We start from the raw sequence: 23,930 nt of genomic DNA on the forward strand, positions 1-23,930 counted from the left end.
GCTGGGAGGCAGAGGATGAGCCGAGCTAGGATAGGACAGGACGGGCGGGGAGGCAGAGGATGAGCCGAGCTAGGATAGGACAGGGTGGGCTGGGAGGCAGAGGATGGGCCGGGCTAGGATAGGACAGGACGGGCTGGGAGGCAGAGGATGGGCCGGGCTGGGATAGGACAGGACGGGCGGGGAGGCAGAGGATGGGCCGGGCTGGGATAGGACAGGACGGGCTGGGAGGCAGAGGATGGGCCGGGCTAGGATAGGACAGGGTGGGCTGGGAGGCAGAGGATGGGCCGGGCTGGGGCCGGGCTGCGGTTAGGACTCAAATATGGCGGAGCGCCATCGCCCCCCTCAGGTGGCGGGAAAGGCGCAACGGTCATGCGCAAACGTTTAAATCCCCCACCCCGCCCTTTCCCGCCCCTTGGGCGGTGGGAGCCAATGGGAGGGCGGTGCTGCGCGCGCGGGCGGGCGGGCGTTGTGCGGCATGGGCGCACTTCCGCCGCGGGCGGCCGGGGCCTATGTACCAATGGTTGCTGGGGGCCCTCGGCGCCCTCCTCGCCGCCGCCCGCCGCCCCGCGCCGCCCCCGGCCCCGCCGCCGCGCAAGAGGCCGCCCCCCAGGTCAGCGAGCCGCCCCGCCGCCTTACGGCCGCCCGAGGGCCTCGCCCCGTCACCAGCCCTCGCGGCCTCCCGGGGTGGGGCCTGCGGGACCCCCGGGGCCCGCTTGCCGGGAGCGGGGCCTGCCCGGCGCCTCAGCATCCCCCCCCCGCCTCCCCCGGGGCCTGAGGTGTTCAGGGCGAGGCGTCAGTCGCTCTGTTGCAGCGTGGGCTCGGGTGCAGCGTGCTGCCTCGCCCTGGGGCTCCCGTCGTTCCGGCTGCCCGCCCCTGGGTGGGCTCGGCCCCTCTGCCCGCCCAGAGCCCCGCTGCGTGGCGGGAGGGCAGTGATGGGCTCCGGGGAGAGCCGGGCCGCCCCCCGCCCTTCCCCGCTGCGGCGCGGGGCGGGCTGCCTCCTGGCCCGGCGGGGGGCGGCGGGGCGCGGGCCCCCCTGTGCCCCTGGGCACGGCGGGGCGGGTGTGACGCCGAGCTGGCTGCGGGGGCCGGGAGCTCCCCGTTAAGTCTCGGCAAACCCGCCCCCTCGTTCGCTTTCCATCTGCACAGCGGGGGGCTGGAAAGAAGAAAGGGGGTGGGGATACGGAGTAGGAGACCAGTATGTATGCTTACAGGGTATGGAGGAAAGTCATGGCATGGGCGTGTGATAAGTATGTGGAGTGGAAGAAAGGGGGATGCCGTCCCAGGTGTTAGCAATTGCTGGTGCCCCAGAGCGGCCGGTGACGCGTGGCTAAGCCATCTCCGTGCCTGTCACTTCTGTCTCTGAAGAGAGGGAATGTATGGATTACATGCTGTGTTTCGGGGAGTGTGGTTGGTCCCTCTGGGAGTAGCTTGCTCCAGCAAGCTCTGCGTAGTGTCGCATTCCAGAGTGAATAGGAAAAGTTCCTATCTTCTGGAAAGAGCCACTTGTTGCACAAGTAGCTGTTCACAGCTGCTGTGCAGAGCGTAATCCCAAGCTGAAGAATGTGCCTTTGTAGATGCTGCAGGCTGTTCTGTTGTGGTCTGACAAGGAGACCCAGTTTTGTTAAGAGATCACTGGAAATAATGAGCAAAGCAATCAGGATGAAATTCAGGTGAATCTGTGTCAGGTGGCTTCGGAAGCTGTCCCGTTGAAATAAGTTTTCAAACGGTGCTCACCCAGATGTACTGTAAAATAGCAAAGAGGTTCCCAGGTTCCCTGTGTGAGTCTCTGTAGGGAAACCTAAACCACAGGGTGGTTGTTATTTCTGCCACTTGAGGTTTTCCTATCACAGAAAGATGAAAAATCCTGGGCATGGGTGGTGAAACTGGTGGGGAAAGCAGATGACTGTTAGCTACTCTTGTACTGTACCACTGAAGCGCAGTGTGTGATTTTTTTGGGGGGAGGGTTAACCTGTGAAAACTTGAATTTTTTACAAATATGAATTATAAATCTTAATTAGCAGTTCTCAGCACGGGTGGGGGAGTAGTTTTTTTAGAAGAAGAGGGCCTGACTTGTATAGGCGTTTGCGAAGATACTGAGTTTTCCTTATATCTTAGTTTTTTCCTGTGGTTGCTAAGGAGGCAAGTAAAATGGTGGGCATGAATAGGTGCTCTCTTCTCTAGAACGCAGAGAACAACACGAATGCATCTTTACGTGGAGAGTGGTCTCTCAAATTGCTTTTATTTTCTGGGCCATTTTTTCAGCATGTCATAATATTACTCAACACCCTGTGCACTTACCTGTTTCTCCTAGGCACTTGGCAAAACCCCAGTTGCAGTGACACAGCTTAACCTTCTCACGGGATTGTGTATTTGTAGCTGAGCATACATTTGGTTTTTTCCTTGCCTTTTGCTCATCCATGTTCCCTGGCCATGCCTCCTTCAGAACACCAATGGTGTCCCAATTTATTGCTGAATTATCAAGAGAGAATTAATCTTTTCTTGAAAGCAAACTAATTCTAAACCTCCAAGTGGCTGGTAAAGTAAAAAAGGACAAAACAACATTCATTCTGCTAAACCTAAAGAAGGAGGCATTGCTGGCCCAAAACAGTTCCTGTAACTGCAGTCAGGGATGTAAACTGTGTGTATCTCAGAACATAGCCTGGAGGAGGTTGCGTTGTGCTTTATCCCTGCAGAAGACTGATGCTGGAAAGTCTTCATGGAAGAGCAGCTCAAAATGAGTTAGCTCTTGCTAAAAATTGAGCAGGAGGATACAAATGTTTTGCCTTTTTCAGTTTTACTTCTGGAATACCAAATATGCTGGGTAAGAATGCATTGTTACAGGAATAGATTTGCATTTAACAGATACCCTGCAGTATTTTCTGTCTGACTTTAATAGCATGGTAATAGCAAGTGTTCTTTATGGTTCAGTTAAGGCTGTTGGATACTTTTTGTGCTCCCAAAACAGATGGGAGATAGTCCAGAAGCAATGATACCAGCAGGGTTCAGGGGCGTAACAGTTTAAAATAAATTATTTTGCTTAAGAAAGACCAAAGAATTCTTCAAAGAACCCTTGCCATCTGTCATGGTATTTTTGGAGGGGGGAAAAAAAAATTACGAACAACCTTTGCACTCTTCCGGAAGCAAAAACTTTTGCTAGACTTTTATCATTGTATCGACTGGTAATACTCAGACTTAACACCTTGTAAGAAAGGGTGCAGCTCAGAATTATTTCAAGAACTAGCTCACAAGCACTGATTTAGCAGTAAGTTATTTAAGTGGGTGTATGCGTGAGTTGCTTTCCCACCTTTTATTTCCTGTCCTACTTAGACTTTTCTTTGCAACTCAGCATAGCGACTGACAAACTTGGGTGGCTCAGTAATCTGTGGTATGCTTCTTTCCTTGAGGAAGGCTTTACATATTAATTTAAGCAATTTTTTGGTGATAGGAACAAATGTAAAACATTAGGAAGCATTAACAGAATGAGGAAAAGAGGCCTGATATGTTTAGTGGGATAATTAGCTGTCTGTGAGTGGTCCATTGCCTGGGAGAGGTGGGGGCTGTTGTTGTGAGATGCTCAAGATGCTCAGCGGTGGCGGTTGGGTATGTGTGCCTGAGATGATCCTGGGGTGCTTGGAAGGAGAAACCTTTGGGATATGAAAACTAGCTTTGGAAGTTTGGGCCCTGCAAAGGGAAATCAGCCTGTTAAAAGCTTGCCTGTGGTTTCAAACCGCTGTTCTGTGTTCTCTCCTCAGCGTTCAGCTACCTGCGGAAGATCGTGACAAGGTTCAACCAAAACGTAGAAAACTAGGTATTGTACATTACAGAAGTATTTAATATGCCTGATTTGTCTTGGGTTTCATGTATGTTAGAAAACTCTGGCCTTTGTACTTCAGCATTGTTACTGAATGTTACCGAAACCATTCTTTCCTTGTGGCCATCTGTGTAGCCAGTGGCTTGAGGGTGCATCCTAGGCCCAGCCCTATGTGTGATGTTATCTGTGTTGACTGTGGCAGAGCACAATACTTTTACTGCCAGCAGGAGATACCCCTGTGTGAGTTAAGTATGCAGTGAGCACGTGCATGTTGGCAGAAAGAGTATTTTAAATCAAAGCTGTGTGCTCCCTCCCATCTGTATTTGCAGTGTACCTCTGTCAGTTCAAAATATTTGCATGTCTTATGAGAAATCACTTAGAATCTGGGATGTGAAGGAAGGTAACTTTAAACTGAGGACAGGCAGAGAAAAGATGTATTTCTGTGAGCTAGTGGGTTTGGGGGAAAAAAGCTGAATTGAAAACAGAAGAGTCACTTTAGTCTGCATCTGAAAATTTTGGCATGCCTTTTTAAATCATGTTGTTACATGGCCTGTCTTTGTTTTTTAGATTATGGCACCTCTGAGCCTAAAGAGAACATTGAAGAAGTTTCTGCTGCGGTGAAGTTGCCGGCTGAGGTGACAAGTGAATGCCAGAAGGCTTCAGTCAGCAATGCAGCTCCAATCACAGAGTCTGCCGAAGAGGTTAGTAAGGATTATCTGTGCAGGATGAAAGAGGAAGCGGCTCTCCCTACTGCATCTTCAAGTTTGGCCTGCTCTGAGCCTGTGCAGCAATAGGTGGTTCTTCCCCATTTGCAGCCAGCAGCTCTTGTGTGCTGGGTTTGCCTTCCTTAGGTTTCCGTACCGTGCTCTAGCACTTGCCACTGAGGAAGGAGCTAAATGTTAGTTGTCTTCCAGTTACTTTAAAATTCTTCAAGTTTATAGTTTTAGTGTGTTTGTAAACTGTTACTCTCTTTCTCAAGCTCATAGTTAACGAGTCAAAATACGGCACAAGAAAAACTGCATACTTCCTTTAGATAAACTTCTTTCTGCTAGGTTTGTTATCCACCAGTCCAGGAGAGGATTCCTGTAGGACTTTGGCTCTGTAAAAATGAGTCATGAACTGCTTGACTCCCTAGTTTGGTTCAAAGGTGTAGTGTTATTTTTCTTATTGCCCCATAGGATAAGAGGAATATTTATTCGTTCCGGAGAGAGTAGTTAACTCTAATTTATACAAAATATATTTTTCAAGGGCTAAACTATCATGCTCTGGAATGTTTAGGAGCTGACTGAAAACTCAGAGATAAGCTTGTATTGTTTTAGTCACTGCATGTATGAGAGCGTACTTTTCAGAGATCCTGCAAAAAGATTTGCATTCTGCTGCAATCTGAACCAGCAAGTCATGGTCCCCAGGTCATAATAGAGCTGACTAATTTTCAGGAAGTTTATGTTTTCTTGGGTTCACATTCAGGTTGTGTTCATGTTGGTACTTTTTCTTTTTTTATTGAAGACTCAGCCTGCTTCTTCTGACCCTTCATCTGAAAGACGAGCAGGTTCTGCGCTAGAAACAGAAATGCTGGAAATTGGTAAGGCTGACATCAATTGTTAACTTGTTTCTTTCATACCTTGTGTACTGTGCAACTCTACCCCTAGGCTTATGTACAGATTATGGAAGGCACAATATCTAGGTAGCATTAGGAATACTTGAGTGTGAACTCTCTTTCTTCCCTGCATCCTGGCATTGCTTCTGGATTGGGGCCAGGCTCTGTACAAGAGCTGCCTTGGTTGCAATCCTTCAGTTCTGATACTTCTGGCAAGCTAAGAGCAGACATAAATTGTTTTAAATGCTAATTTTAGGTAGTAGATCCTGGTAAGCCTTTTTTATTTCAGGTTTAGGCTGGCAACTTTCAGTAGTTGCCAATATGAAGATCTTGAAAATATTCTTAAGTAACATGACACAAGTAATATTATAATGTAAAAGAAAAAATGAAAAAAAATTAGCTTTGGTGAAGCTCTTTACTGTAAACTCATAAACCTCTTCACTTTCCTTTTATAGTTACTGATGGCTTACGCTCTTCTCTCATAGATAAAATGCCTTGTGGAACCAATGCCTGCTTGAATAAGGAAACACTATCCCTTTCTTACAAGACGATTCCACATTTGAGGTAAAAATCCTTCCATTTTCTTTGACAACTTCTCTGAATGGTTTTCTGTCTTTCACTTTCATTCTTGAACTTCCCATGTTGCCTGTATTTGTGTCCACATAGCAATATTTTTCCAAGGTATTCAGGAACTCCTCCAGACTGCTATACTAAGGGAGGTCTTCAGCTGGGTTTTGTTGGGGTTTTTTCCCTTCCAACCCACTTTAAACTTTTTCTCTAAATCCAGATATTTCATAGACACAGGAGATCAGATAAAAATTAAAGGTCTGTGGTAGAAGAAAGCGTTGAACTAGAGAAGAGGCTGAGACCAGGATCATTTGTTGAAAGGTCCTAAATAGTTAATTTCATAGAAAAAAAAAATTAGTTATTTTGGAAAAAAACCAAAGAACTATCCTTTCCGTTGCATTTGTTTTGAGTTATTGTTTAGGGGATGCTGAGGCACTGTTTGTACCCTTACCTCGGAGTCAGAAATAGCTGGAAGGAGAGAATGGGTCATGACATAATTTGATGTTACGATTTACCTTCCAGTCTCGGAATTGGATTAGTAGTCCTGTGCGTACCACAGCTTGGAGGTACTGTGGTGACAAAGTTACAAAGCCCAGTTGGAGGCCAGTCACTAGTGGTGTACCCCAGGGATCAGTACTGGGCCTAACACTGTTCAAGATCTGTATTAATGACCTGGACGGTGGGACAGGGTGCACCCTCAGCCAATTGACAGGTTATACAAAGCTGGGAGGAGTGGCTGATGCACCCAATGGGCATGCTGCCATCCAGAGGGACCTGGACAGGCTGGAGAGAACTGGGTAAACAGTTCCTGAAGTTCAACAAGCAGAAGTGCAAAGCCCTGCATGCGGGGAGGAACAACTGCATGCAGCAGTACGTGCTGGGGGCTGACCAGCTGGGAAGCAGCTCTGCAGAGGAGGAGGTCCTGACGTGAAGCAGCGATACATCCTCCTGGCAAAGACCAGCAGCATCCTGGGCTGCGTTAGGAATAGTGTTGCTAGCTGGTTGAGGAAGGTCATCCTTCCTTTCTATTCAGGCCACCTTTGGAGTGCTGTGTCCAATGCTGGGCTCCCTCGCACAAGGAAGCTGTGGACATACTAGAGCAAAGAGCCACGAAGATGATTAAGGAGGTGAAGCATCTTTCATGCAAGGAGAGGCTGAGAGAACTGGGACTGTTCAGCCTGGAGAAGAGAAGTCTCAGAGGGATCTCATTGATGCGTATAAACATCTGAAGGGAGGAAATGAAGATGAGGGAGCCAGGCTCTTCTCAGTGGTGCCCACTGACAGGACAAGAGGCAGTGGGAGCAAACTGAAAACCAGAGAATTTCATCTGAACATCAGGAAACACTTTTTTACTCTGAGGGTGGTCAAATACTGGCACAGGTCGCCTAGAAAGGCTGGAGAGTCTCTGTCCTCAGAGATGTTTGAAAACCTGACTGGATGACACAGTCTTGGGCAGCCTGCTGTGGATGATCCTGCTTGAGCAGGGATTTGGACCAGATGATCTCCAGAGGTCTGTGCCAGAATCACAGAGTGGTTGGGGTTGGGAGGGACCTCTGGAGATCAGCTAGTCCCGCCCTCTGCTAAAGCAGGTTCCTCTAGAGCAGGTTGCACAGGGTCGTGTCCAGGCAGGTGTTGAGTGTCTCCAGAGGAGACCCCACAGCCTCTCTGGGCAGCCCGTGCCCGTGCTCTGTCACCCTCACAGTAAAGAAGTTCTTCCTCGTATTCAGATGGCAGTTCCTGTGTTGCAGTTTGTGCCCGTTGCGTCTCGTCCTGTCCCTGGGCACCACTGAACAGAGCCTGGCCCCGTCCTCCTGACGCTCGCCCTTAAGGTACTTGTAGTCATTGATAAGATCCCCTCTTGGTGTTCTCTTCTCCAGGCTAGAGGCCCAGCTCTCTCAGCCTTTCCTCATCAGGGAGATGCTCCAGTCCCCTGGTCATCTTCATAGCCCTCCGCTGGCCCCTCTCCTGTAGCTCCCTGTCCCTCTTGAGTTGGGGAGCCCAGAACTGGACACAGCGCTCCAGATGCGGCCTCACCAGGGCAGAGCAGAGCGGCAGGTTCACCTCCCTTGTAGTATTCTCTGAGGAAAGCCACAGCTACGCTTTGGTGCCAGGGCACTGGCTTTTAGGAGAGCTGGGCTGGATGGTATGAATAACACACTGGCCTCGTTCTTTAGTCTTTGTATTACTCAGGGATTGGCCTGCCACTGACATAACATGCCTCTGGGTGCAGTTGTGATGTGCAGACCAGATGCTGGTGTATGTTGAAGGCAGTTCTGATAGTCACTTCTACTTCTTTGTTACCTTCCCATTAGCCAGTTGAAGACAGCAGGTCTTCATCTGAAAGTTGTAAGTGTTTTGCGTCTTTCTCCATCATCATCATCAGTGTACATGCTTTATGAAATAGCTGGTGGTAGAGCTTGAATCAAGAGGTGCGTATTTGAATGTTGTCTTGACGCTGTTTCTTTTGCCGTTGATGTTTTCAGCCCAAGCAGGAATGGCAAGCACCACGTCAAACCCGCTCCAGGTGACATCTTAACGCTGAGGCCACCCATTAGGGAGCGTGCTGTGCCAGAATCCACAACTTCAGAAGGCAGCAAAATGGGGAGGCTTTTCTGTACTGCTGAAGAGGTATGTTGGGTGAGAAAGGTGTCATTTGAAATGGAACAATTTAGCAGTTGTAACAAAACTGTACGTAAATGCTGAAGTGGCAGTTCGTAACAGCACAGTGAGTGCAGCTTGAAGTTAAAGGAACGCTTCAGGAATATCGGCATATAGCATCTTATTTGTCTTTACATTCACTAAGTCTTGGAACAGAGCAGTGCTTTGTTGCCGAAAGATTGAATTTTAAACCATTTTCATGGAAAAGGTACTGGCGGAGGACCGTCCAGCCAGTTGCACTTGTAAGTGAGGCTGTACTGCCTTGTTGCTGTGGATCTGTGCAGAGTTGTTTCACTCTTGTCCTGAACCTAGCTCAGCTGTGATCTTTACACAGCAACCGTAAAAGGATTAAAGCAGGGGGAAAAACACTCAGCTGGTGATAATCCTTCCTTACAGGACTATTGGAGAGGCCTTCCCCTGTCCTTTTCCTTCCCATATCGGAAGCAGCTCTTGGAAAATCCCTGATAAAGCTACCTTACACGAGAGGGGAACTCACACCGAAGTACTGGAGAAGCAGGCCACGGCAAGCTGTGGAGTATGATTACGATACCCTGGGGACTCATAGCTCCCAATCATTATGTTTATTGACAGGAATGCATATTAGCCTGAATGATTATGCAAGAGGTGCAGACCACAGCTAAAGAGAAGAGGCCCCCATTTGAGGAAACAGTTGCAGAAGGAATTTTGAGGTTTATAGTATGACACATGTTCTTAGAGCAGGGCTAACACTAAATGAAGGTGTGCGAATTCCTGCTAAAGCAAACTTGAGTTATGTGCCAGTATTTTGGGAACAGCCTGTGCAGTCCGCACTATGTCCAGATTACAAACATTTGCTTCGTATGCAGTGGTTCTAATCTGCTTGTTTTTTTCCCTTCATTCTGCTAGGGTGTTCAGCGAGGAGAAAAGGAGAAATACAAACAGCTCTTGCAACTAGTAAAGGAAAAATATCCTAGAAGGCACTCTACCCCACAGCCCACAAGCAACCGCAAGTAATTATATGAAAAATAGCCATTAACTTTTTGGTAGTAACTTTTTGGCTGTTGTAGGTGGAAGTGGAGGGGAATTAACCTTTCCTACTCTCAGGGTTCTGGATAATGTGCCAAGGCAGGTGTTAGGGCAAACTAATTTTTAAAAGACTGACACCCCACCTTCAGCTCTCTGCAATGAAGCATGAATATTATCTGAATGCATATTCTCAAGGTGACGACTCCTTTGTTGATACGGATGTGTTTCTCTTTCTGATACTCCTTTCCCGTCTGTGTTAAGAAAGGTAGTATCTGATTGTAGTGCTGGCAGTGTAACTTCTAGTATAAAAATCCGCAGGACTGGTTATCTTGTAGCACCATTAAAAATAATTTATCTTCCTCTTGTTTACAATTGATGAGTTTTCCCTTGGTCAGGAGTCCTGTTTTATCTGAGAATGTGAAATACAAATAAGGGAAAGACAGGGTATGCCAGAATTTTCTCTGTTCCTTTCTACCTCCCCCAGTCCTTCTCACACAAGTTACAGGATGTTTTCTTTTTGCAGTACACCAAGTTGACTAAATCCCACTTGTGTGTAGAATTCCAGTTCCTAAAGCAACCTGTAAAGGAGAACTTTTGTGTGATTCTGATTCATATATTACCAGTGATGAGTGTATTTGATGTAACTGTGTCAAGAGATTGCATGAAGTTAACGACACAAGTAAAAAACTCAAATATAATAGAAGCCATTATTTTAGTGGAGTAATTACACTTCAGAGCTGTGCAGAAGGGGCCTAATTCTTGTAAAACAGTGACGCCAAGATGGTGCTGAAGTTCCAGCATGCCTTTCTACACAGTAAGACTGTGTGAAATGCCATGCTTTCTGGCAGTTTCCTTTAAATGCTGTGAAACCTGGGTTGTTTCACAATCTTTGCTTAGTGGTTTACAGCTAGAAAACATGTAGACACACAACTTCCGAACAGGATATCGTGTTTAAACATTCTGGTGTATGAAAATGATATGGAAAAGAGTATCTCGTGTATTTTTAGATGCACTGGCAATAGCATTTTAGGGTGGGTCAAGACTCTGCTTTCGGCACCTAATCTCCCAGTCATTGATTATTGTGGTTTGGCTCATATCTGAGCAGACCTGGAGCATGTGAAACAGATCCCTTTCAGATGAAGCTAAACCTGAAAGTGTTCCTGTGGAATGTGTCTAATGCACTCCAAGTGCGAATGAGCGTGTAGTCCCTGAGGTCAGAGTAGAGTAGGTCTGAAGTAAAACGTCCCAGCAGTTTGCATGTTGTGGACATTGCATTCTCAGTATCAGCGTAATCTTTAATAAATAAACTGAAGAGAATTGGCCAAGGGCGGTTGTAACGAATGCTGTCTTGTCCCATAAGATAAAGTGGTCTCCTCAGATACTTGTAGGATGTGCAAAGAATACTTTTTCTGTCTAAAGAAATAACAAGAAAGACACTGATTTGCTGGTGAAAAGGTAAAGGAAGAAAATTTCATGATTAATTAGTCTCTTGAAATTCTGGAGACAGAAAATTTGAATCCTGTATCTTCAGTATGCCCGAGTTGAAAGTAGCCAAGCTTCTGAGTGTAAACTGCCTCTTCGTGGAAATGTCCTCTGCATTTTGTCGGGAAGCCAGTGCAGGAGACTGGATGTTCCTATTAAGGGATTAAACAGCCTCATTTTACCTTAATATTTCTATTGCTTTTACTATGGCTTCAAACTCTAATGTAGACAGTTGTGTATGAATAAACATTAGTCTTTCTAGTGAATGAGTATGTACTGAGAAAAAATACCATACGTATAAAAATTGTGATTCTTCTCTCTTGCTTTTTTTGTTGCACCAAAGTGTTCAAGCCTACTCCAAGGAACCAGTGACGACCGAGAGTCACCTGGAAGAACAAAAATGTGGAAATATCTATCCATGTGTGACACTAATGACTGGTGAGTATCCCCATGATTCATACCTGTTCCACTTTGTAGATAGACTTCAGATCAAAATAGGGCAGTTCCTTATGTCTGAAAGGTGTAGGTTATGCTAAAAAGGTTATGCTAAAAAGATTTGTCAGTGCCAGTGTCTCATTAATCTGTGTGTATAAGGAAATCTGAATCAGCCAGTGTGTTTATGCTATTATAGCTGATGTCAGCTCTTGGAATGAAATGTCTCTGGAAGGAAAGGGGGAAGTAAAAAAGAGGGGGAACACCAGCACCTCCAAACCATAGTTAGTTATTGGCGAAAATGGATTGGTAAGGTTTTTGTTGAAGTGGAAAAGTTTGTTTAAAATCGTACTTGAGAGACATGACTGTACCAGTGGTGTTTGTAGCTGCAGGCATTAACTGTGCTCTGCAGGAGAACGTTGTAGTATCTGGCTATAGATAGATGGGGAGGGCAACACATTACTGCACACTCGTAGGTACTTAACTCAGAGTGGTGGTTATGTGTTACTCCTTTAATCCCTTTTTAATGTTATACATAACTATTTCTGTGGTAGTGGAGCTTCGAAACCAAGTAAGCTAATTGCACAGTACCTCTGTTTATATCAAGTTAGCTTCTTTGGTAGCTCATCTTCAGTGAGTTGAAGATACGTAACTACTGAAGGTGACCTTAGCTGTCTTCTGCAGAGTGTGGGATAGTTACTGGTTTGCTGACAACCTATTTTCTTTCATACCAGCAGTGTATTATAATGCCATCTGTTCATCTGTATACATTTAGTATTGTCCCAGTATTTTTCCATGTTCATTACTTCAATAATTTTTCATCAATACTTCTTTTTACGTATCTGTGACTTTATTATGCAATCATACAGGTTTTGAAATTATTTCTGAGCAGGTGTTGGAATTTGGGGAAAGCTTGTTTTGTCATAGAGAATGAGAAACTATTCTTCTGAGCCTGGAGGAGCATCTGGGTTTGCAAAAATCATTTGTTTAGTCAAGTGTGCAATCTAGGTTGGAGTTAACACCTCATAAATGCCCTGCTTCAGCTCTCATACACTCACACATGGTATTCAAAGTTCAAGCTGTTTGTCAGAGTTCAAACTTCCTAACCATACAGTTGTCATTAAAAGGTTTTTTGTATTATCACCCAGAAACAGAGCGCTACGTACATCTGATGCTAACTGAAAGTCAACTTCTTGTTTTCATATTACTGCTTTTTCTGTGCAGGTATCAAACAGGGAGTTGTTTGCAGCCCGCAGTGGTCTCAGGGAAGCGATATGATCAGGTAGAGTTTCTTTTAATCACGGTTCTTGTTTCGTTTGGCTCGTGCATGTCTCTTTCAGCTTCCACTAGTGTCCAGAAGAAGACAAATCATATTTATTGTCTCAGTGCTGTGGAAGAGTAGCAGCTAGCCTGTGGCTCTGGAATTGCTTACAAGCCACTTGCATCTCAAGTACAGCTCCCGTGCTTGAGCCATGCTGTGTGACAAACAGGGTTGTGCTGGTGTGGTGGTTTCAGAAAGCTAGTGAGGATGAGAGTGGTGGCCATACTAAGTTGTCCTTGGATTTGCAGAATCCATTTTTTGCTTGCGAGTGTCTTTCTGCCAAACTGTTAATGAGATGACATTTAATTTCTTTCACTTTGAAACGAGGATCCTAAGCATAAGGATTAGAGAGCTTGTAAAGCCTGGTGGGACCAAGGCAGTTTTTTTGACTTACAGAGTGCCTTGGGTTTGAAGGTGAGACCAAAAAGGAAGCATGCAGTCAGGTTGTCTGCCTGTTGGAGAGGCCAGTGGACTCTTTTGTGGTGGCTGGCTGAGTTGTCAGGACTACTGAGTTCAGATGCCTTTGTGGTGTTGAGGGAAATGGGCTTTTGGTTGCAATAAGTACAGCTACAGGGAGAGATTTTGTACGGTAGTCTGATGCATGCCTCCTTCTGCAGTGTCTTGCCCTTAAATGAGAGAGGAGAAAGCGTGGATGGGAACGGAGAGAGATTCAGTTGTGGCAGTCCTGTCTTTTAGCTAATTCTGTCCCTATTCTTCTCCCCGCTTTAAACACGATCGCTATATTTAGCTGTGCAGCAGTGTTCCTGTGCTTAAATTGTCACTGGTTCCCCTACGCTCGAGGGGAGAGAGGGAAATAAAATAACTAACGGAGTATGATGGGTTCAAGTAGAGGGAACATTTTCTTGCCTTTTTCTTCAGATTTAGCTGCTAACTGAAAGTCATTTGGTGAGGCCTGGGAATATCTACTCTTAGCATGCTGGACTGAAAGTGTTTAAAGCACAATAAGTGTAAAATACCATGAGAGTCTGTTGTAGATCTCCCTCCGGAAAAAGGGGATCTTTGGTGACAATGCAAATTCTTGTTTTTGAAGAAGGGACATATATATGGACAACTTTAATGTCTGTGTATTTGTTTGCTCTTCAGAGTCTGCGTGGTTTTAATGATAATCCTCTCCAAACGGGGGTAGTCACTTTCTTGACTAGCCTATAGAAGGCAAGTAAACGTCCTGTAGCTGTCCCATTTTTAATTCAATGTGCTGGTCTTAGTTTCTGTAAGCTAACTATATTTGGTTGCAAGTATAGTTGCAGATGTTCATGTTATACCTTGCAGTGTAACACCTAGCATGCAGTATTTGTCACCAGTAGATCCCAAAGCACTTGATAGAGGAAGTGCTGGTTGCTTCCTTGTTTTCCAAATAAAGAAACTGGTAAAAAGAAAAGAAAAGGAGTCTTGCACATGGAGATGGAAGAAAGTTTGCAAAGCTCCCGGTTCTTCATTCTGTTCCCGGTCTTGCTGGTGTGCAAGAATGGTGCTGAAAGCTGAGACGGTGTTGTCAGATGTTTGTCTGTGCAACTGAGGCTCTAGGCAGAATCAGCCTTGAAAAAGCATTTCTTATCTGGGAGGTGAAATCTTGAGAACTGCATGGGACAGTATGGATATACAGCTCACTTCTCTCTCCCCCTCTCTTCTCGCAGGTACTACACAGCAGCAGAAAACTTTCATGAGCAAGGAAGACCCGTGAAACAAGCGGTTGTAGTGGTAAAGTTGTTTTATTAATTATTTCACTTTTAAGGAAAATATAGCTATTTTAGTTCAGAAATTTTTGCACTCTTTGCTTACATACTTTAAGTGATGTATTTGTCCCAGTTGTTTTTCCCAGGGAAAGTGGGAGTAGAATTTGATGACTATGTTATCAAAAAGCATTTCCCGCTGCCCTTAGTTTTGTTTCTGGACTGTTATGAGCACACTACACTATACTATTTTTATTCTTCCCTGTTAATGTGTTTGGTATAGGTTCAAAATGTTTAGTGCACGGACTTAGCTGACCTGCTAAGCTGGACTTGCAGTATCTTTAGTCTTGTTTTGTGAGATAGGGAGTACATTTCTTTGACTTTCTTCTCTGTTCAGGATTGAGATAAAAAGTAAAATTTTAATCATGGAAATCAGAAATACTAGTCTCAGTCTCAACTCGATACCTACATGTGGAGGCTTTGTGGGCATTCTTAATGCTAGTCCAAGCCAAACTAATTCTCTGCCTGTCTTGCCTCTGTTTAGTTTTGAGTGCAGCCCTGCATGGGTGCGCAGTTGGAATGCAGTCATCAATAAAAAGTAACTTTGGAGTTTTGCTGGTTGGACGTGTGTACAAAAACGTGATGTTCTGCACTATCTCTTAGCAAACAAATTGTGCTTTCTTGCTATCTTAATGTCCTTCTGTCTAACAGAAACAGTATGGAACTGAAATCTCGAAAGAGGCATTATTCCAGTTGCATTTGTCACCTGTTCCGTCCGGAAGGTCATCTGCCCTTGGTGTGGAAGAGAAGAAACTCCCAAGCTCAGAAAAACCAGTAGAACACTTCTCAGCACTCACAGAGGTACCATAACTGACAGTCTATTAGAAAAAACAGAAGGCTGTGAAACAGCTGCAAGGAACTCCTTGTAGGCGGTTGTTAAGGCTTTTTGAAATCTTAAGAACTTGCATTTAACCTGTTACTGAGTGTCTGCAGCTGTGACTTCACAGTGCAAGGGTCAGCCATAAAGCTGGGTTTTTTTAGGATTTAATATGCTCCACATACTCCTTCAGCTGTGCTGACCTAAGGGTTTTTGTGGGGCTTCTGCTACCAGGACAAAAGTTATTCCAGGTTTAACAACAGTCTCCCAGAGCAGTGCTAACCTGATTCATACGTTTGTATTGGATCTGCCTCTTAATCTGTCCTACCATGGTGACAGAACCTGAAAAATAAGCTTTTGCTAATCTGCAGGATTTTTTTTTTTTTTTTTTGTCCTATGCATTGCTTGTGGGGGACCTGAGCATCTTGTATATATCCTCAGGGTCTCGCCGTCAGGTATGCGCACTGGGTGTGGTTGCACTGCATGTAACAGTGGTCACAGGAGTTAACTTAGCTATGCTGTTCAGCAGCGAGTGGGAGTTCAGGTTCCCCTACATATAAAAATTTTGGCTGCTTTTATTCGTTGGCATTGTGATTGTGCTGATATAATTGCCTTTTTTATGCCCATTGTGGACTGACTTGGAAAAGGCTAGCAAATCCAGAGTTTATAAAGTCTGCGGAGTGATGCTCAGTGCAAGGAAAACCATGTGTGTTTTTTATTTTGCTAGCCCAGATTCAACCAAGAAGGAGATGCTGTTGCAGATCAGAGTATTTTATACTACCAGACCTAGTGATTTATTTGCATTCCTTAAGCAGACTTAGATGGAAATGTCCATATTACAATCAGTTGCACGCACAACCTGGACTCCCGATTGCCTGACTCCAGTGTAGCTGCCTCATTTCCCCCTTCTACTGTTACTTCAGTTCCCTTTGAAGTCCCCCACCTTCAAATTCTTTCAGGCTCCTGACTCACCTGCCTTGGTATGGAGAATGCCTACTGAGGCTGGCTTAAACCTCAGTATTAAGAGTGCTGCGGTGTCACGCACGAAGGGTGTTTGCTGTATTTCTGTCCATTTTTCAGCTGCTTTAGTGTGTTTTGCTAGTCCAGATGTTTGATACCAGCATCCTTTGTGAAAACAAATTGAAGCAAACCTGGGCTCTAAAGTTCCAAGTTAGGATGCTGAAACAAACAAAAAAGTGCTATTGCTAACTTAGCAAAAAAACTGGCAAAGCCAGTTGCTCTGTCACCTGAGCTTAATTTACAGGCCTTGTGTCAACTGAAAGGTCAGTGTGCTCAATTCTCTGTTTCCTAAGTCCTTCCCTGTTTAATTGTTCGTTTCAGGCTATGGAGAGAGAAGTCATGGCTGCATTTGGCAAAGGTCTGCCAGATGAGATCATGAGCAGTGCCTTCAAACTCAAGGTCACCCGTGACGACATCCACACACTAAAGAACCTTCACTGGCTAAATGATGAGGTAAAACTAGCTGCAGCACTAATTCAGCATTTATTTAAAAATACTCCTTCGCTGTGTACAGAAGTCTTTTCAAAATTGTTTCATGACCTTCACTGCAGAGCCTACAAATACCTGTACAGTTCTTATTTTAGGTACTTAAGGGTCTAGTCTGGAAATAAGGGTCAGGAAATTCCTTTACTACTTGTATTATGCAGTTTCCAGGAGTGTGTCTAGGTTATTGGAGTGGGTGGCGGGTGTATTTATCGAACTGCAGAAGTAACCAGGTACAAAATGCTTGGAACAAAAGCTGACAGCTGAGGCTGGAGCTCACTCAGCTGCGTACTTCAGGGTGGCCAGCAAGGACATGTTGCTGTATTTTTAATTCGGTAAGCTAGTGTATTATTTTACATCTCAACTGTACTTTATATGGTACAGGTCATTAATTTCTACATGACTCTTCTGATGGAAAGAAATAAGAAGGAAGGATATCCAGCAGTCCATGCTTTTAGTACTTTCTTTTATCCCAAACTAATTTCTGGGGGCTACAAAGCAGTAAGAAGATGGACCAGAGCTGTGGATCTCTTCAAGCAGGACCTCATCTTAGTGCCCATTCATCTGAGAGTGCACTGGGCCCTAGTGGTGAGTGACACTGGCTTTTTATTTAGAACTGGATGGGGAGAAAAAACTAGCAGGAAAAGTCATTTAGATCTTGCTATGTGTGCAGAGGTTGTGCTTTGCTCAACAGTTGCCTTTTAATAACAGGTCATAGATGTCAGAAAGAAGACCATCAGATATTTTGACTCAATGACACAAAAAGGGGACACGATTTGTGAACGTTTATTGTAAGTAGCTGTTCAGTCAATGCTTTTATGTTGTGAAATGTGAAAAGGTTTTTGGACTTTGTCCCTGTAAATACGACTGCAAGTTTTTGCATTTCTTGTAGATACGAAACACACGTGCTGACTTTGTTAGTAATCAATTAAACTGGGCTACTGATGGGAGGGAAGAATTTCAGGGAAGTGTTTCAAAATACCAACCTGACTGTAAAAGGATTACAGTCTTCCAAGAGCTTTTTAACTCCTCCTTTAAGAACTTTTAGATTGCAGCTCAGTAATGTTGGGGTCCTAGGGTATACACTCCTGTTTGTGATGAGCTACACATACTTTTACTCTTTACTGCTTAGCTCTTTTATCCTTTTCTTGTATTGAGACCTTCCCCCACACACACACTTGTAATGTTCATCCTTTCTGTTGCAGTGAACTGTGTAACATGCTCCTTCTCAGTTTTTCGGTACTTCTGTTCATTGTTTTAAACAAACCCATCATATTTCCCTCCAGCTTACCCCAGCAGGCTGCCCTCGTGTCCTCACTGGGTGTTAGTTGCACTTCTGACATTCTCAATCAAGACAGATGTCTTGTGGCAAGCTTTTCCAGATGTATCAGCTGGCATGGCATACATCTCAAATACAACGGCTGTGGTTTATCACATTGTGCAAGCCAGTGTCCGTAGATGTCTTTGCCAGTGATGCAGAAGTAGCAAACCCCCTTAAACCAACAGTTTTGTAGAGCAAGAGCAGGAGAGCAGCTCCACAGAGACAAACCAAGTGTTCTTTTAGTCCAGTGCTCCCCTGAACAGTTAACAGCAGATGCTTGGGAAAGGGTATAAGAACAGGTTTGCATAGAATAAAATGTCCTCAAGAGAATTCTTTCAGCAGCTGGTGGCCTGAGACCTTCCTCAGCCAGAGATATTAGCCCAGAAGCTTTTGGTTTGTTCTTCTGGAGGTGCACCTGGTATGTGGGATTAAGGCACACAGTGGAATTATGGCATTATGGTTCCTCGCTTGATTTTTCTGTTCCTCCTCAGATAACGTGTGATTTGGGGGTTTTTGACCTCTGCTAGGCAATGAGCTTACACTTTTGTGGAAGCCTCTGTTGGTATTGCTGGTCTCATTCCTACACCGTTAGCTCACACCCTCACACTGTGTTTGTAAAATTGAGTTTTGGATTTTTCCTCCAAATGCCTTAAATAGCTGCTGTGAGGATCCTCTTGACATTTTACTGTCCTGCCCTTCATCATCTTGTGATCCTTCAGCAGCTTTTTCTTTTGTTGGCCTAAATTATGAAGAGTGATTTTATTATTGTTGTTTTGAACAGCCAATACCTGCAAGAAGAAAGCCGGGAAAAAAGAAATCTGGAGCTGACGTTTTCAGAGTGGACTCTTTACAGCATGGGATCACATGTAAGTGAGCACCACGTGGATTTGAAATGTGAACTATAACTCATCACAAAGATCTTAACAGTTTCTAATAAGTCCAAGGCTTTAGAGCACGGCTGTGAGCATCTTGTGTTCTTACGGTACCACATCAGGCTGCAAGTTGGACCAGCAAACTGTGCTGGGATGAAATCTCTAAGCAGTGCCTCTCCTTGCTGGCTGAATACTTTTTTCATTTTTCTTTTTTTTAATTAGTCTGCCACATGAAGGTGAATCTGGCTTTGCCCCCATTTCACAAGTCAAGTGTAAAAAATCTGTTTAGCTCTTGCCAGAGAATGTGGGCTTCTTGTTTGGAGCACAGATCCTGGCATGTGACAAAGCAAAGGGTTGAGCTGATGTTTCTCAACGAGTTAATAGTAGAAAGCAGTATCTAAAGACTCGATTTGAGAAACGTGACGCTGTGTAAAACTCAAGACACTTTGCAGGGAGGAAGGCTGCTATCCCTTATCAGCCTGCCAAGGATTTGGCTTGTAACATCGAAGTAAAGGAAGCAGAGGGGAGGGGTGATGTGCAGTTAGTTGGGTCTGTTCCTTGTGCTCGGGAGCAGCAAGTGTAGATTCTACAGGTAGGTCCATGAGTGTCTGGTTTGGGTAGTGCGCTATGTCAAATTGCTTTTCTTTCTTAACATTTTCCATCTTCTTTGCATTCATTAGGAAATCCCTCAGCAATTGAATGGAAGCGACTGTGGGGTTTTTATGTGCCAATATGCAGATTGTATTTCCAGAGACAAGCCGATCACCTTTACACAGGTGAGTGAAGGTTATAAACAGTTCCAGGCTTCTGCAGATAGAAGAGCCAGGGGAGTTACAGCAGCTCTTAACTGTGTCTGAGGCAGGGGCTGAGGTTTTGTACCTTTCTCTGTTTTTGGTGTGTAGATTATGGGGCTGGAACTTGAAAGTGGCCTGAGCAGGGCAGAACTATGTGCTCCATCCTTATGTCTGGTGTCTCCTTCCTAGTTGAATCAGTGAGATTCCTTTTGGGCAGGAATTTGCAGCCAGTGGGCTTGTGATACCTGGCCTTGGTATCTTTTGGAAAAACAGGTTTCACCCTTTGACCGGTTAAGACACCAGTTATTTTCCAACCCGGTGGTCTCTTACTAAAGTGCTTGTAAGCTGTTGTGTGGTGGAGTACATCTGGCTTTGTTGGGTTGTCGTGCCACCCTCTTAGGAGCTGCACGGGTGAAACACGTTTTGTATCCAAGTGGCGAGTGTTTGACAGCTCTTAGAAGAAACTTCACATTAAAGAATTAACTGTTTATGCATATTTTCTGTCTCTTTCTACTGTGGCTTTGTATTTAATGGGTTTTTCTTTCTTTTTCAGGATAACATGCCTTACTTCCGCAAGAAGATGGTGTGGGAAATAATCCATCAGCAGCTTATATGAAACATGCACTATTGAGTGTAACACTGTGATCACCTTAGGGTGACTAAACTCTTATTTTAGTTACTTTTCTAGTATCTTATTTGAAAAGTCAACAGGCACACAAATTTTCCTCTTTAGGCTATGAAGTAGCGGTTTGGGGTTTTTTTTTGGGTTTTTTTTTTTTCCCCCCCCCAATTCTGGAGACAGTAACTCTCTTTGAAATCAGCTAGTGCGCCTTGAGTGCAGGCCAGAAGGATTGCTGTGACCTCACCAAGGGAACGGTCAAGAACAGATGCTGTGAACCTCGGATACAGAGATGGATGCTCGTACCTCGGAGCACACGTGGCCACATTATGGACAAATTGGACTCTCATCTGTGGCGGTGGTAACAATTGTGTTACCCAAACGTATCTTCCCAAGGACAATGTGCTGAGCTACTGTTTCCTCAAAGAGAGTTTTCTTCTGTTTCTAGAATATCTATGATCTACTTGATTCCTAAAACTGGATTTGTGATGACCACAGAAAGCAAACATTTACCGTCTTTTGATTTGTAACAAATCCATAGTGAAACCCCTGTAGTTGGGGTCGGTTTGTGTTTTCATTATTGTTTTTGTTTTTTCTGTCTCCAGGGAGTTATCTAATGTGAAGAGAGAAGTATTTATTTCTTTTTATTAAAATAAATATGTAACTTATATAAAGAGCCTTACTTGAATGAAACTCTGGTAATTAAATATAGTGATGTTTTTTAATTGAAAAAAACCTTGATGTGTCAGTGTGGTTTTTACTTTTCACTTACAATCTATGAGGAAGAAGACTCTAGTCAGGATGAACAGCGGGCATAAAAGCCTCTGCTATCACCACCAAATCCTGAAGGGGCGGTTGGGATGTGGTACAGCAGCGAGACGAGCAAGCACAGTCCCGGTAATACCGAAGCGGATTTCTTTTTGGGGTAACTCACTAGACTTCTCGGTAAGGCAAACAAAGCCTGTGTGTGCTGCTTGGTGAGCAGGGGCTGCGCAGTGCTCGGGTCTGTTTGAGGGTAACGCGGGTGTCTCCGCAGTGTTCTGCTGTGGAAGTGGAATAAACACGCTGGGCTATGGCCGCGTGTCCTGCCAGGTTCAGCGGTGCTGCTGGAACCCGTTCCTGCCTTTTGCCCTCCGCTGCAGGCACTGCCTCCGTGTGTCTGCCAAATGAAGAGCTTGTGTTGAACCCTCACTGTTACAGTCAGACTGAGATAGATTAGTTTGAACATGGGTGTTCTCCCCTTGGGGTTTGGTTTTTTTTTTTTCCCCCTTTAGTTTATACTCCAGAACTGGAATAGGATTTCAGGTCTTTCATTTACCGTCACAGAGGAAAGACTGCCCCATAGCTGGTTTGGCAGCCACGTGTCGGAATGCTTGTGTAAATGTCAGATTGCTTCTGTTATGGCATAGTTATCTTGTCACCGGAAATCACCTTAAATTATGGTATCGCCTCAGCTCTGGGGGAAAATATGGTGATTTTGGGGACATTCCCCACTGTCATTGTGGGTGTGATCAGCCTTCACCGTGCTGCTCCTTGGCTGAAGATCTGCTCTCCTGGGAAAGCGGGTAAGTGCTTTATCTGCGCCGCAGGTCAGCAGCTGTATCAGTCTTCGCTTTCAAAGGGATTAGCTCAGTCTGTCACAAAATCAGAGATTCTCCAGAGACAACTGTTACAAAGGCCAGCTGTCATCTTTTGTTGTGTATTTCTTACATGACTTAATCTTCCCTAGATCTCTGAGGACTCGGAAGATTTTAGCCGTTTGTTAACGCTAGGCCCCCATAGCTGAACGCGTTGGGTATCCTTTCCCCTTTGCTTCCATTCTCACCGTTTTGGGGGTGCAGCTTTGAGGCTGACCCTGCAGTCTGCTGGTTACAAAACCAGAATTTCTCTTTTGGGGGGGAAAAAACAGTAACAAAGCAACGCCTGCAGAGGGGCCAGGGGTGCGGGGATGCTTTCCGGGTCCTCCTGGAAGGCGCCCCTTAAGCAGAGGGGGCTCGGCCGCTGGGTGGAAGGAGCAGGGTGGTGCTGCCGCGAGCAGCTTCCCTGGACCCACAGCCAGCCGCTGCCTCCCCTGTCCTCTACACAAACCCAAAAGCGCTTCGGTGGTGTAAACCCCGTGTGCGCTGCTCACGGCCGGTCGCCTAGAAGTGCCTGCGTGTCTGTGGGTGCTGAGATCGCGGGGCAATGGTACGCGTACCAGTCAATGTCCCCTCAAGGTCATCTCGTGGGCTCTGGCCCTTCAGCTGTGGCTCGGTTCCTCGTGCCCCTACGTGTCCTGAGACACCCTACGGAGAGAAATAGGCTGTTAACGTTTGTGCGTTGCTGTGTGCGGGATCTGGGCCTCGCTTCTCGGTCAGTGGCCTCGTGCAGGCGATGAGCGGGTGCTGGCCCATGCCGGTGGCAGAACGTGGGTGCAGCGTGAGCGGTGCTGTGTCCCCCGGCTGCTGCCCACGGCGGGGGGATGCTCGTCACTCAGCTTTGTACATTCCAATGTGTCTGCCCCGTGACCCGTGCCGTGGGCCGTGCAGGAGGGGGGTGGTGGGGCGCCCAGACAGCGCATCTGGGCCAGACCCAGCCTTATGGTGCCGGTGACACGGGGCTGCCCTGCGGCTGCGCCAGCCCTGCCAGGAGCCCAGCCATTCCCATTCCCAGCGCCAGGAGCCCAGCCATTCCCATTCCCAGCGCCAGGAGCCCAGCCATTCCCACTCCCAGTGCCAGGAGCCCGGCCATTCCCATTCCCAGCACCAGGAGCCCAGCCATTCCCAGTCCCAGCACCAGGCACCCAGCCATTCCCATTCCCAGCGCCAGGAGCCCGGCTATTCCCATTCCCAGTGCCAGGCACCCAGCCATTCCCAGTGACAGGAGCCCAGCCATTCCCATTCCCAGCACCAGGCACCCAGCCATTCCCAGTGACAGGAGCCCAGCCATTCCCATTCCCAGTGCCAGGCACCCAGCCATTCCCATTCCCAGCGCCAGGAGCCCGGCCATTCCCATTCCCAGCACCAGGCACCCAGCCATTCCCATTCCCAGCGCCAGGAGCCCGGCTATTCCCATTCCCAGTGCCAGGCACCCAGCCATTCCCAGTGACAGGAGCCCAGCCATTCCCAGTCCCAGTGCCAGGCGCCCAGCCATTCCCATTCCCAGTGCCAGGCACCCAGCCATTCCCAGTGACAGGAGCCCAGCCATTCCCATTCCCAGCACCAGGCACCCAGTCATTCCCAGTGACAGGAGCCCAGCCATTCCCATTCCCAGTGCCAGGCACCCAGCCATTCCCATTCCCAGCGCCAGGAGCCCGGCCATTCCCAGTCCCAGCACCAGGCACCCAGCCATTCCCATTCCCAACACCAGGAGCCCAGCCATTCCCATTCCCAACACCAGGA

General features: G+C 46.1%; 2 protein-coding genes across 2 annotated transcripts in view; one reads left to right on the plus strand and one right to left on the minus strand.

The window, feature by feature from the left end:
* The first annotated feature begins 390 nt into the window (after positions 1-390).
* On the plus strand, positions 391-21,285 carry SENP2 (SUMO specific peptidase 2). Its single transcript, XM_037407417.1, has 17 exons — positions 391-610; positions 3,753-3,808; positions 4,379-4,512; positions 5,318-5,393; positions 5,894-5,972; positions 8,459-8,603; positions 9,519-9,622; positions 11,464-11,558; positions 12,777-12,834; positions 14,529-14,592; positions 15,276-15,425; positions 16,783-16,914; positions 17,329-17,532; positions 17,656-17,735; positions 19,047-19,131; positions 19,818-19,913; positions 20,485-21,285. The coding sequence occupies exons 1-17, from the start codon at positions 510-512 to the stop codon at positions 20,545-20,547; spliced, it is 1,722 nt and encodes a 573-aa protein (XP_037263314.1). The 5' UTR covers positions 391-509; the 3' UTR covers positions 20,548-21,285.
* IGF2BP2 (insulin like growth factor 2 mRNA binding protein 2) overlaps positions 20,711-23,930 on the minus strand; it is a 33,537-nt gene continuing 30,317 nt past the window's right edge. The window contains exon 18 of the transcript XR_005107322.1: positions 20,711-22,835. The gene's annotated coding sequence lies outside the window, so the exon portion shown is untranslated. The remainder of the gene's footprint in view (positions 22,836-23,930) is intronic.

This window comes from Falco rusticolus, chromosome 13 (assembly GCF_015220075.1).
Source record: "Falco rusticolus isolate bFalRus1 chromosome 13, bFalRus1.pri, whole genome shotgun sequence".
NCBI classification, from domain to species: domain Eukaryota; kingdom Metazoa; phylum Chordata; class Aves; order Falconiformes; family Falconidae; genus Falco; species Falco rusticolus.